Raw genomic sequence first — 12,528 nt, 5'->3', positions numbered from 1 at the left:
CAGTACTTTTCTAACTATAATTTGCTTGACACATTATTAAGACCTATAACGTCGAATCATGGCAGGTAAAGGAACCCCAGAGAGTTAGTGCAGATATTCAACACATTAATTATCTAACTCATAACAACTTCCTCTGCTGATATGGCCTCCTTTAATTTCTAAACTCATCCGCCCCATACAATAATGTGATGAAATTCTTGTCAGTAATAATTATTGGCACAGATGGGAAGTCTTTAAACTCAGTGATATCTGAGTTTTGGTTGGATAACCAGATAAGTACCGGGCTTATAATGTAAATACCGTACTTATCAGGTACTTGCAGGATTAAGATACCTCTCTAGAGAGGTCCCAGGATTTTAAAAGTCTAAATTTAGATTGGTTTGGAATTTATCCAATATCTTTCCAAACATCCCACCTGCCATCCTGTATATTAAATAGCTTGTGGGAGAGACACTATTTAACTTTATTGCTATTTTGAAATACTTTAAGAACCGCGATATTTAGCCCACCAAATATTTTTAATTATCTAAATCCTCCGAAATAACTTCACAACTATTTAACCAACTAACATTTTCCCTCCCGCTAGCTCGAAAACCGAACAGAGACATTACAAGATACTCTCGATAAGTTAGAAACAACAACTGAACACTACGACAACACTAAACACACCTTGCAGTGCACTTTGGTTCAGGTTGAGGATCTGACTGGACAGCTTGGTAGATTGCACCAGGAACAGGTCAGATGAATTAATTAATTAGTTAATTAATCGTCCTTTTTCTCTGAATATTTTTATAAAGTTTATTATGTTTTCAATAATGTTTGTAATCATTTTTTATTTGTCGTTATACTTTTTCTTGCGATGGTCCAGTGGCGTAACGTTGCCTGTTGGGCCCCCCTGTTGGCGCCCCCTCCCCTTTTGGCGCCCCTCCCTAAAAAAGTGTGTTTCTAGAGCAATTAGCAAAACGTTTAGTTTTGCTAGTACCTCAGTTAAGTTTTTCAAAATTGTCCCACATTCAATTCGCACAGCGGGGTCAGCGGGGCCCTTCGTTACACCACTGCGATGGTCGTGGTGTTCAAAATTTCAGTTCAGAAGTCAGTTATTTGATATGAAAGTTATTAAACTTTGAAATCGAATTACAAAATTTCGGTATTTTTGATTTATCTTTTAAAATTAATTTTACCCGTTACACTAGAGTTTTAAAAATAAAGTCCATTGAATTCTAGGACACAGTCAGCAAAATAGTAACCGGTAACCATAATAACCACCGCTACTCGCCATGGTAACCGCCGAAAGTAACCACGATCCACCTGATCCCCACATAATTGCGCTCTCGTATTACAAAATAACAGGAGTTTTACAGCCCCCTCTCTACACTTTCCATCAGCTAATTGTCATTACCAAATGTTTAGTATCTTAGTGTTTACATACATGCTCGCTTAATCTTCACTTTAAATCCCTGCTGGGTCACACGGTTGTGAACATTGCTCCTTCGTGTATTATTGCCCTGATAACATGTGTTCTTACTGAACAGTGAACCTATTGTCAATGATTTAATATAATAGCTGACAATTTTTGATCGCCTAGTAGACAATTTACAGTCGAAGATCCATATAAGAAATATAAACCGACTCGTACAAATTCTTTGATATCTGTCTAATGTGTATGAAACTCTTTGAGCGCTGAATTTCAATACTGAATTATCTTTCTTAAACGCTTTTTGATGTTTGTTATATTAACCCGAAAAAGTTTCCAGTCTTGAGCAATACAAGCTTATTCCTCACAGCTTGCGCTTTAAGGTCATCTCTGTCTTTTAATTCGAATTTTAGTAGCCTCGCAATCATTTTACTATCAAGATACAGATATTGAAGACTGATAAAATAGATATATCATAAAGTTAATGGATTTTCTTTGATCTGATATTTTTAGATCGATTTGTGCGCTACAGCTTCTGCAAAGTTTTTGTTGTCTATTTTTGGAACTGTGCACATTAGAGTTCCCATACTTTACTTGATAAAATGCAGCTTGCAAGAGTGAACACTTTAAATATCGGTTATAAATACGACGCAAAAATAAAGCAAAAAATAAGACACATTATTTATATTAAATTTAATATGTTTGCTCCTTTAGGCTGAGTTAAAATCAGAGTACTCGTCCACCACAAAGACCCTCAAGTCTACGGAGGAGAAACTAACGACCACCTCCAACAAACTTTCTATTGTAGAGGGAGAGCTAAGCGACAGGTATTATTATTATTTGTCATTATATAAAAGTTGTTTATTAGTTTATTCTTCGCCGCTTATCGATCATATGCAGGCCATATAAGTTTGATTTCGATCGAGAATTGGCTTTATTCTCTCAACTTTTATTTTTCCGTTATGCTAGGCATTATATTATAGTGCATAATTAATCTTTGTAAATATAAAAGTTCCCTTAATATGGAATTGTTAAAGTACCAGTTTAAGAGCAGAAACTTACCATAGAAATTTTTTATTAAAAACCTGTTTTTATCAACAGGCCTCGAAGGCTCGAAAGATATATTCGACCTTTAGTTTGTAGCATTTAGCATTTTAGCATTTTAGCATTTTAGTAAGATACTGCAACCTGCACCGTTAACTTGATTTTGTCTGAAAGCAGAAATATTTTCCAAAATCCAATTAATCTACATAAATCTTCCCGTTTTTTGACCAGCCTGGCTGTTTCCAGGTTAGAAGAAATGGCAAGGATCCAAGCCGACTACGCAGCCTTGCAGAAAGACTTTAAGAAACGCTGTGAAGAGGTCAGTAGTCAAGTACTGTGACGCGATTAATATAACCTGGTTAATGATGGTTACGTGGTGCGATTCAATGCGTCACCATGATTAACCGCTGGTCAAACTGTTTACTTGCCTTATTGTGCGGTTTACTACTCCTTTATCATGACAGTTTTGTAAGTATAGTCCTGGAACAGGAAGTTAAACTTAAAGCTCTGTTTTTGATATGCTGACTACATATCTTTATGATATGCTAACTATGTTATAAAGTTATAATATGCTAACTATGCCCCTATTTACTATTTAACCACCAGATCCTGAACAAAGAACGCAAGGTCTTGCAACTAGATACAGAGTTAGCTAATGTGACGCAGTCACTGGCCCACAAAACCAAAGAGGTAACCATTTGTTATACCTTGGTTATTATGAAGATATTGTAAATTATGATGAAGATATCGTTTTGTCTGGAATAGAAGGTCCCTGGTTTGACCGTAGAACATCTGTATGGACAACAAATATATTGCTGGATCTTCTTAATCACTCCATATTTTGCCACTAGACTAAGCTTATATTAAGATAGATCCGATAAAGTGGGTCCGATAAATTCGGATTTTTGTAGACAAATTGGATACACTAGTATTGGGACAAAACGGGGACATTGGTTTATTTGCCCTGTCAAGTCATAAATTAAGTCAAAAACATTTGTAAATGATGTATAATGTATATAGGTATTACTATTAGCTAGGCCTAGGGGCCATCGAAAGTCGCAAAAAATGCCCCAGGTTCAATATTGATGGAATGAGCGAAAATGAAAACATCATGCACCCCCTCATGTCAGTTCTAGACATAAGGTAATTCTGTAGTGGTCGTACGATCGACACAAACACTTTCTTACCAATTTTGAGCCATGCTGAGCCCCTTTAGGAGATTGTTATTATTGTCCATTTTGGTTCATTTCATGAACCTGGAGCATTTGTTGCGACTCTCGATGGCCCCTATAACTACATCCATCATAAAAAAACAGAATTGAGGCTCCCCAGCTCTCAATTGCAGCCAATAATTCGATGTCCCAAAGTGTCTACAAAAATACTCTGGAGGATAATTTATAATCCTCCAGAGTATTTTGAAGTGTATATATAGTTAAGTGTTTATAAAATACAAACACTTAACTAGGTACTTACTTTATCCGTATCTTAGTACAAACAGCATTTAACAGAAGATTAAATTGTTTAAATGTTTGAATAGTTGAAATTTTCGAAAAGTCTAAATGTTTAATAGAAGTTTGAAATCAATCTTGTTTTTAAATTTGTCCCAATTTGTCTGCTGGTTTATGGATTCATTCATATACCGTATTAAACACCATTTAAATGATCACGTAAATCTTATTTGACATACGTGTTTCTGACAGGTGATTGGGAACGAGAAGGAGATCCTCCACCTCTCCTCAGATCTCAGCTCCACACGTGACCACTGCAGAGTTGCTGAGGAGGAACTGAAGAATAGAAAGGGAGAGCTCGAGCAGACGAAACGACACCTCTTCGAGTCAGTTTAACTTAACTACTTCCTTATTTAGCAATTAATTGAAAACTTACTCTCCTATTCTATGAGAACATTTTAATTCCCAGGCCCCAGCCAATGTTCATCCCTTTCAGTGTTTATCCGTTTCAGTTGCAACCATGGCTGATTGTTTAACAATTTCCTCAGAGCAAAGGAGGAGTTATCTCTGCAGGCCCGCAAGATTAAGAGAGATAGTGAGATCTTGCAACAAAAGGAATGCGATCTGAAGACAGCTACTGAGGAGCTTGCTATTGCTACCGCTGAGAACGCCCAAAAGAGGGATCAGATAAGAGGCCTCGAGGGACAGGTACACTTTTGCTCTTACTTTTGATTTCAATTTAATTTTTAGCCTATCTTTTGCTATTCCAATTTGACAATGTGAACACAAAATTTGCTTTTAATTTTCTTCAACCGAACCATACACTTCAGGTGAGAGAGTTAACGAGGCAGTTAGCGACCAAGACAGAAGAAGGGGACCTGCAAAAGGACCAGGTTGAACACCAAGTAGCGGAGGTAGAGCGTCTGAGTCAGGAAATTGGCAAGAAGAACAAGATGATATCTGGTCTCCGAGATGAGATCAGGGATAACAGCAATCTCCAGAAGTCTCAGAGCGAGTCGATAGACACCTTCAAGGTTAGACCAGTAGCTACTTTATTTATATGATCTCATTCTCAACCTTCACTTTCACTTTATATAATTTTGTATTTAATTTGTCCTCGATTCACTATAAAGTATGATTTCATTAGGAGGAGATCAGGTCAGGTGCTTGTACCCTGGCTCAGACTAGAGACGAATTAGCGCTGGCGTCTGACAAAGTATCGGTTTTGGAGAGTGATGTTAAGAACAAGAAGGAAACTATCGAAGATTTGAAGGTTCAGATAGATACCGTGATTGAGGAAAGGAATAGGTAAGTGCACCCTATAAACCAGGTATTGTAAGAGAGTTGAAAGATAAAAGGGTGTGGATCTAATTTAGAACCCTCTCACTTTTGAAGACTTGGCAGTGTTACTTTGAAAAGATCAACAATCCTACCAACTTGTCTGTAACCCCTACCCCCTCAGAGTGCAGGGAGAGCGGGACAGTTTGGAGAACCAGTGTAACGTGGTCTCAGAAGATCTGAGGGGACTGGACGAGGACTACCAGGACAAATGTACAGAGATACAGAAACTGAGGGAGGATGTTGTGAGGTTGCAGACCATGCACCAGGAACAGAGGGACCGCTTGCAGGAGAAACACACAGAGGTTAGATAAGTATAGATTCAGTCTGACCAATTGGGAAATTTAAACTCTTGAAGTATAGATTCATTAATTATGCTGTTATTGTTGACATGGTCAATGGTCAACCAGTCGACTTTGATTAACCAATTTATCGGTTTGATAACAATTGCTAAAAAATTTGTTTAAGTATTTCACAAAATCACCATTTCCAGATTACCCGGCTGGAAGGAGATCTAATTAAGAACGAGGAGGAGATAGTATCTCTGAAACAGTCCCTGGTAGACAAGAAGGACACTATCACCTCTAAAGAGTCTGAGATACTTCAGATAAAAACTGAGATGAATCACCAAGGAGAACAACACAAAGCATTTGTTCAGGTAAAATTTTGCTTGCAGAACTTTATTAAGGCTGATTTTTGTTTCTGTGAATCTATAGAAAACCGTAAGATTCACAGAACCTGTACAGTGTAGTCTGTAGATCCTAATGGTTAGGTTCTAACACTATCTTCCTAACTATAAATGTGTCTCTTAGGACTCTTTCAAGCACATGGAGGACGAGCTACATTCGTCCCAACAACAATATCGTCAGTGTTTGGATGAGTTGGAACAGTTTGAGAGAAAGATTCATGAGCTGGAGCGGGAGATTGCCCAAGGCAAGGAACAAAACGTCAAATATTCTAGAGACGTAAGTTGATGCAGTTTTGTTTAGTTTCATTTTTATTTTGTAATGTTATTTAATTTTATGGTAACTCCGGTCAAATTTATTTTTGTTTCACAGTTATATTTTCCTTCTCGCTATCAGTCTTGATCTGATTTTGAGTTTTCTTGAGCTTAGATTTTATCGAGCCTGGTCGTGATTTCTTGAGATTCATAGTCAGAAAAACTGAAAACGACGTACTACAGTGCAAGTGCAACTAGTATTGAACATAATATGTGTAAAAATCCCAAAAATTCTGAGTGAGAAAATTAATAACTATACAAGATTCAACACTACAAATTCCTTAAATTGCTCTGCTCTACGCATTTAAACGTAAATAGGTACCATTGTCACTATCTGTATAATATATATATAGAGGTATTTCATCTAAGGTGGTTGTTCCTACTCACATTTCCACATTCCTTGACCCAGGAAACCATGGCATCTCATCCACAAGATCGGTCTTCTTATTCAGCTCGGTTTAGAAGATAAGAAACACTGTCTTTATCTTTTCTGTACTTTGTTTTTTTGTTAAGCTCGCATTTACTTCCCTCACAACAAATTCCAACGCAGTCCTTATCTTTCTCGCATTTCACTTTGGCTTCTTCCACACTGTATTTCATGCTCGTAATCCCACCTCTCAGCTGTTTCCCGACAAGTTTCTTCCATCTTCCGTCGTCATCACTGTCATCGTCTTTCTCATCTTTCTCTTCATCATCGTCCTTTCCATCTCGGTTTAAAAGATAAGAAACACTGTCTTTGTCTTCTCTGTACTTTGTTTTTTTGTTAAGCTCGCATTTACTTCCCTCACAACAAATTCCAACGCAGTCCTTATCTTTCTCGCATTTCACTTTGGCTTCTCCCACACTGTATTTCATGCTCGTAATCCCACCTCTCAGCTGTTTCCCGACAAGTTTCTTCCATCTTCCGTCGTCATCTTCGTCGTCATCTTCATCACTGTCATCGTCATCTTCCTCTCTATCATCATCGCCTCCAGATATGCTCGGATATTGGGCAAAGTCAGTGGTTCTACAGATGTTGTAATTCTTTCCGTCCAACCCTCTCCTAACATTTATATGTCCCTCATCACCCCACGATCCCCAACTATTCCGTAATCTGAAGAAGCCCCGTCCATCCTTAATGCCATATCCTACGAACACCATAGCATGGTTCACTTTATCCCCACACTTCTTCTCGTCGTAAATACCTTCTTTGTACTGAAAGAATGACTTTCCAGCTTCCACTGCCGTCGCTAGAACACCGATTGATTTATCTGCTATGGCCCTAGCGACAGCGTCATCCCCTTTCTCAATTTTGATGGTTTCGATGATCGCGAACCCCGAAAGAGCACTTTTAACATTCTTCTTACACTTTCCATATTCTGCCTTGTAAGGATAGTCAGACTCTCTAGCAATCATGTGATCGTTATCACGTGACCATTTCCACGCCGTGGACATCCAGCCTCCCTTACAACCGGTCCTATCGTACACGCAATCAACCCACTGCTGCTCTCCTAGGATCTGTATACCTCCGCTCCTTCGGTTTATCTGGTATTCTAAAGGAGCACTGGATCCAAAGGCCCAGCAGCTTCCGCAGCTACCTTGCTGTTTAGGGGGTGGTATCTTCGTTTCGTAGTTTGCAGATTTTGGAAGTCCTCTGGTCACCAGGGTTACCTCCTCTCTCACCTGTCTGCGTGCCAGCTTCTCCAGTGAGGAGACGTTAACTCCGAGGTGCTGTTCTTTTTCTGACTGGGTCATCAGAGCGAAGTCGTTGTAATCAGCTTTCCAGAGGCTTTGATGGTCTGCGTTGTGTTTTTCGATAATTTCTGAAGTTCTGGAAAATTCCAAAAAGTGTGCTTTATCGTCAGCTGTTGACCGAAATAACTTATCCTGAGAGTTGTAATATAATCAATAAATTATAATACAGATTTGAACTGAATGAAAACCGAAATGTAAATTTTGGCCGCCAATTTTTGAAGTCTTAATAGAAGGTAAAGTAAACGCTGCAGCCTAGCAGTGAACGAACCTGATGATATTCTTCCTTAAGTTGGTTGTATTTTCTGATGAGCTGGCGATGTGATAGTGTCCCTGAAGTGCCCATGTGCACCAGTGATAGCAACAGTAACAGTAGGGAGATCATCTTTCAGGAAACCAGTAAACTCAATCAATAAGTAAACAACTGTAAATGAATTATTTATGACGCCATGGTGACTTATAAAGCTCGAGTGTTGACAATGGGATAGAATAATGGTCTTAGCATATCAGCGGACAATAATTGGTAGAATATATCTTTGCCTTAGTACTATGACTAAAGGTGTTCCTTAATGATATTTCTATTATATGTTAGGCAGTTCTCCATTCAAAGAAATTTTTACCATGATAATTTCCCTTGACTAATGAATACTTCTCACCTACGTATTACAATGTTCCCCCTTAGAATATCTTTCTTTTGTTTGGTTGTTAAATAACGATAGTGAATATGAATTATGAAGTTGCAAAAACAAAAAAGAAAAAGTTAAACTGAAAACATCTTAGAGAGTAGAGATGGGATATGACAATGGCGACCAGTCTGTACTTTACAATAAATAAACTTACTGCTGATAAAACTATTATGTCCTAAAATATTGACCAGTTCTAACATAAAGCACCATTATCCTTATTAATTGTTGTAAAACACAATATAATGACCATAGAAATATTACGTTGCCCCAATGTCATTGTCAAACTCTATTGATTGACATGACAATAAGCTTAACAAACCTCATGTCACTGCTGACTTCAACCAGCAGCCCGAGACAAACCTTCTTACAACACCCCTTTCTCACAGGTAGAGGACAGAGACTCGCTGATCGCGCAGTTGAAGCGCGAGCTTGACACGTGCAATAACAAATACGTAGAAGCCCAGATCGGGACAGCTAACTTGGAGAAGAAGCTGCACAATGCGGACAATGAGATTGCAGCTCTCGCTGAGCTCAAGAAGAGCAAGTCCCTGCAGGTAATTTATAGTGCTGCTGGCCGTGAGGCGGTGCACCATTTTGAGGAATGACGAGGGGTAGTTTGTGTCCGTTTTAAAATCGCGGAATTGTCGAATATTTCTGGTTCACTATTATTAATGCTTTTCATACAAAGTTATAACGAATTCTTCATGTCGTGCATCCTGGGTTTGGACAGGATATGCCCGCTTAAAATATTTCCATCACGTTACATTACATAATTCTCAATAAATGTAATAGATTTGTAGTGTTGTAATTAGTTTACGACTTGGGTGGTTTCTTGGAGTTGTCCTTATCATTAGGTTAGGTCATTATACTGTAGACATTTATCATGTAGTTCAACAAAAGCAACGATTTTTGTCAAAGACCCAGCTACTCTATTTTAATCCATAAGTTTCTTCTTTCACTGTACTCTGTTAGTAGGTTCTTATCTAAGTAAGATATCAGTCATCTTCCTCAGATTATTAACTTAGCGGTAAACATCCCCCCTCCAATCATGACTAGACAGGGATATTGGAATGAATCAATGATGTCGTCTGGACAAGGGACCAGATACAAGTATATGAGTGGATTACTAGACAGCAACTTTTTACGTTGTGGAAGTATTTAAATGATTACAAGGGTAGAATTGGAAGAGTGCTTGAATTGGAAATGTGCTAGTAGTAGTAAAGAGAAAAGAGTTCGATATAACGATCGCTGTCTGGCCCAATCTGTTAAATTCTGTAACTTTTTAAACGTCCGATAACTTTTGTCTCGATGGCAGCAGTGTTCCTTCTTTACAAGATAAATATCCTTTTAACTCGTAGTTAAAGTACCGCGAGAATTGACAATCTTATTTACTGTATCAGTATATCCCAGACTAAATCGCCTGTACTTGCAGAAGTATTTAGAAGAAACCATTGTTAAGTTAAATTGCCTAGCCAATCCATAAATGAAACAGTTTACAACAAAGCCGACTAGTGCTTCAAATATCGACGAGAGCTTTCGCTGGACATGATCGAAAATTACACAAGCGAGAATTTCCGCTAAAATATTTTAGTAATACTCAGAGTATAACCGTGGAGATGATGAGAATGTTAGGTATTTTAGAGTGAGCCACAAGTTGCCCGTAGATCTGGGCGAATATTCATTCAATATGTTTCTTGATGAAATTTCACTGTACCTAAGCTATAAACTATTTGATGCTTTCAAATTTTCAAAATAATGATTTTAATAATCACGTCTATCCATCAGCTTGATAATCAAGAAAGGGTACTGAGGGACACCGACGGCAGACTTCTCGCAACCCAAGCATCTCTGAAGAAGATAGAGCTGGAACATGCCAAGTTGCAGGCAAACCATCATCAGCTTAAAAAGGAGTTCCATTTGGTTCGTTCATTTTCAACTTACTACTTATTACTAGACAAATTTTACATAAGTTACCATGGCAAACATATCGCTCATTACTATGACAACAACCACATAAGTTACCAAGACAACCACTTCAGTATCGAGAACACAGCAAGAACGCACGACACACCTCCGCAAGTGAACTGAAGCTAGCACAGGAGAAGTTAAAGAACAACTACGCAATGTTGGAACAGAGTGAAAACACAAACAAAGCCATACAAAATGAACTGAAGTTATCTCAAACCGAAAACAACGATCTCAAAGTAAAGAATGATAAGATTGAGAGCACGTGCGAGAGAAGACAACAAGACTTGGAGAAGATAAGAGCTCAACACAGACACGCGGAAGATGAGCGAGACAAGCTCAACATCAAGAACCAGGACTCAGACGGACAGTTAGCGGACTACAAGAAGAGATATGAGTATGCTATGGACGAGATAACTCAGGCTAATAAGGCTACTGAGGTTAGTTCTGTTGTTTACGGCCGGTCTTTCGGGTCGTAAACATCTGAGTTCCTAGTTTTCAAGTTTTACTTCCATTTTCTCAAAATTGGCACCGTTAAATGACACTAGTAATGAGGAAAACATGTAAAGAAACATATCAATTATCAATTATCTAAGAGCTTTCGTTCCCAGGAGTTACGAGCGGAGATGTTAGCGACTCAGGACAAGATAAAGAAGTACTCCTTACAAATGGAGGAGAAAGACGTTGCCATCAAGCAACTAAAAAGTAGATTGCTAAGAAGCGAAGAAGATCACTTCAAAACTTTGGAAGAGGTATATACTTGTGTTTATTTTTATTTCGTGAAGGGAGTGGGACTAGTACATACTTGTGAGGCACAAAATACTTTTGTTTTGTCTGGCGCTTGTCAGAGGAAGATGTAATGCCACTGCAGCCACTCTGTAGTGAGTTTCATCTAAATCATCACTATCAAGCAGTTCTTAATAAGCAACCCTCACCTCAGAGTGCCACTAAAGACGAGATGGTACGGAAGCTGAAGAACCAGCTGAACCACGCGGAAACCATCTCAGATAAGCTGACTGACGAGGTTAGAAACATAAGACCGCTCCGCACCAGCTCACCCATCAAGGATGAGAAAATTAAAAACCGGTATCTCCGGGATATGGACATGTACAAAAACAGATACTCTTGAGGCTATGACGTCATTGTTATGACGTCATAACACTCACAAATTTTCATGTTACTATTCTCTCTCTCTCAGTTATGATTGCTTATTATTTTATCGAAAGAAAAGCGTATGAACTTAACCATTCTTTTAATAAGTGTACTATTTCTTCTTGATTCATATTTAATTCAGATCTTCTTAAATCAATAAACTTAATTAATTGTAAATAATGTTATACCTTATACGTAGACAATCGATTTTACCTGTTTATTTTCGTCACTATAGTGATAGAATGTGCTTACTATAGTGTCGATTAGTTCCACAGGATACGATTTGCTTATCAGTTGTTGACCGACTTGAATCCTTGATGGTCAACTTTTATAGACCTCATTTATATTAATATTTTAACGTGAACTCAGTTTTTGAGTTGGATAAAGAGTTAAGTTTCAGGGTTAATTGGTACAGAGTTTTGTTTGGTAACAGTTATATTTATAAATATCGGTGACAAGTTATGTATTTGTATGTGAGATATATAATATTGTGACGAAAGAAGGTTGCTACCATACTCCCAGCAACTTCGAAATGGTTCTAATTTCGAATTGTATCCGATCGTTTTATTTGTGGAAAGCTTTTGATCGTAGATGTTTCAGCCGTGTACGTAGCCCTATTAACCTTCGATTGTCACAATATTTTCTTTTCTTTGTGGTGAACTAGGGTACTCATAGCTGAGAGATCTAGGATGTAGCTTAGATAATTTTTAAAACTCATTAATTTAACCCATCAACATACGATGGAGAGAT

The 12,528-nt window shown here is 38.1% G+C and overlaps 2 protein-coding genes across 2 annotated transcripts in view; one reads left to right on the top strand and one right to left on the bottom strand.

Moving 5' to 3' along the window:
* LOC134821460 (centromere protein F-like) overlaps window positions 1-12,528 on the top strand; it is an 81,697-nt gene that overhangs the window by 57,955 nt on the left and 11,214 nt on the right. Inside the window, exons 57-72 of the mRNA XM_063832204.1 lie at window positions 587-736; window positions 2,129-2,241; window positions 2,705-2,777; window positions 3,065-3,148; window positions 4,159-4,292; window positions 4,455-4,614; window positions 4,737-4,940; window positions 5,054-5,214; window positions 5,369-5,549; window positions 5,738-5,902; window positions 6,057-6,209; window positions 9,048-9,215; window positions 10,447-10,581; window positions 10,701-11,066; window positions 11,238-11,378; window positions 11,567-11,650. Of these exons, the coding sequence (XP_063688274.1) occupies window positions 587-736; window positions 2,129-2,241; window positions 2,705-2,777; window positions 3,065-3,148; window positions 4,159-4,292; window positions 4,455-4,614; window positions 4,737-4,940; window positions 5,054-5,214; window positions 5,369-5,549; window positions 5,738-5,902; window positions 6,057-6,209; window positions 9,048-9,215; window positions 10,447-10,581; window positions 10,701-11,066; window positions 11,238-11,378; window positions 11,567-11,650 (2,472 nt within the window). The remainder of the gene's footprint in view (window positions 1-586; window positions 737-2,128; window positions 2,242-2,704; window positions 2,778-3,064; window positions 3,149-4,158; window positions 4,293-4,454; window positions 4,615-4,736; window positions 4,941-5,053; window positions 5,215-5,368; window positions 5,550-5,737; window positions 5,903-6,056; window positions 6,210-9,047; window positions 9,216-10,446; window positions 10,582-10,700; window positions 11,067-11,237; window positions 11,379-11,566; window positions 11,651-12,528) is intronic.
* Window positions 6,424-8,416, bottom strand: LOC134820643 (cysteine proteinase 3-like). The gene is made up of 2 exons (XM_063831147.1): window positions 8,247-8,416; window positions 6,424-8,110 (listed from the first exon to the last, which is right to left on the bottom strand). Exons 1-2 carry the CDS (start codon window positions 8,358-8,360, stop codon window positions 6,689-6,691), a joined length of 1,536 nt encoding a protein of 511 aa, XP_063687217.1. The 5' UTR covers window positions 8,361-8,416; the 3' UTR covers window positions 6,424-6,688.

Source organism: Bolinopsis microptera, chromosome 9 (genome assembly GCF_026151205.1).
Source record: "Bolinopsis microptera isolate Bmic1 chromosome 9, MBARI_Bmic_1.0, whole genome shotgun sequence".
NCBI lineage: Eukaryota > Metazoa > Ctenophora > Tentaculata > Lobata > Bolinopsidae > Bolinopsis > Bolinopsis microptera.
This window is presented reverse-complemented; position numbering and strand designations above follow the sequence as displayed.

Coding starts and splice junctions, on each gene's coding strand:
- LOC134820643 (XM_063831147.1), bottom strand. CDS start 8,360: ATGATCTCCCTACTGTTACTGTTGCTATCACTGGTGCACATGGGCACT. Junction 8,111..8,246: donor TTAAGGAAGAATATCATCAG/GTTCGTTCACTG, acceptor TACAACTCTCAG/GATAAGTTATTTCGGTCAAC.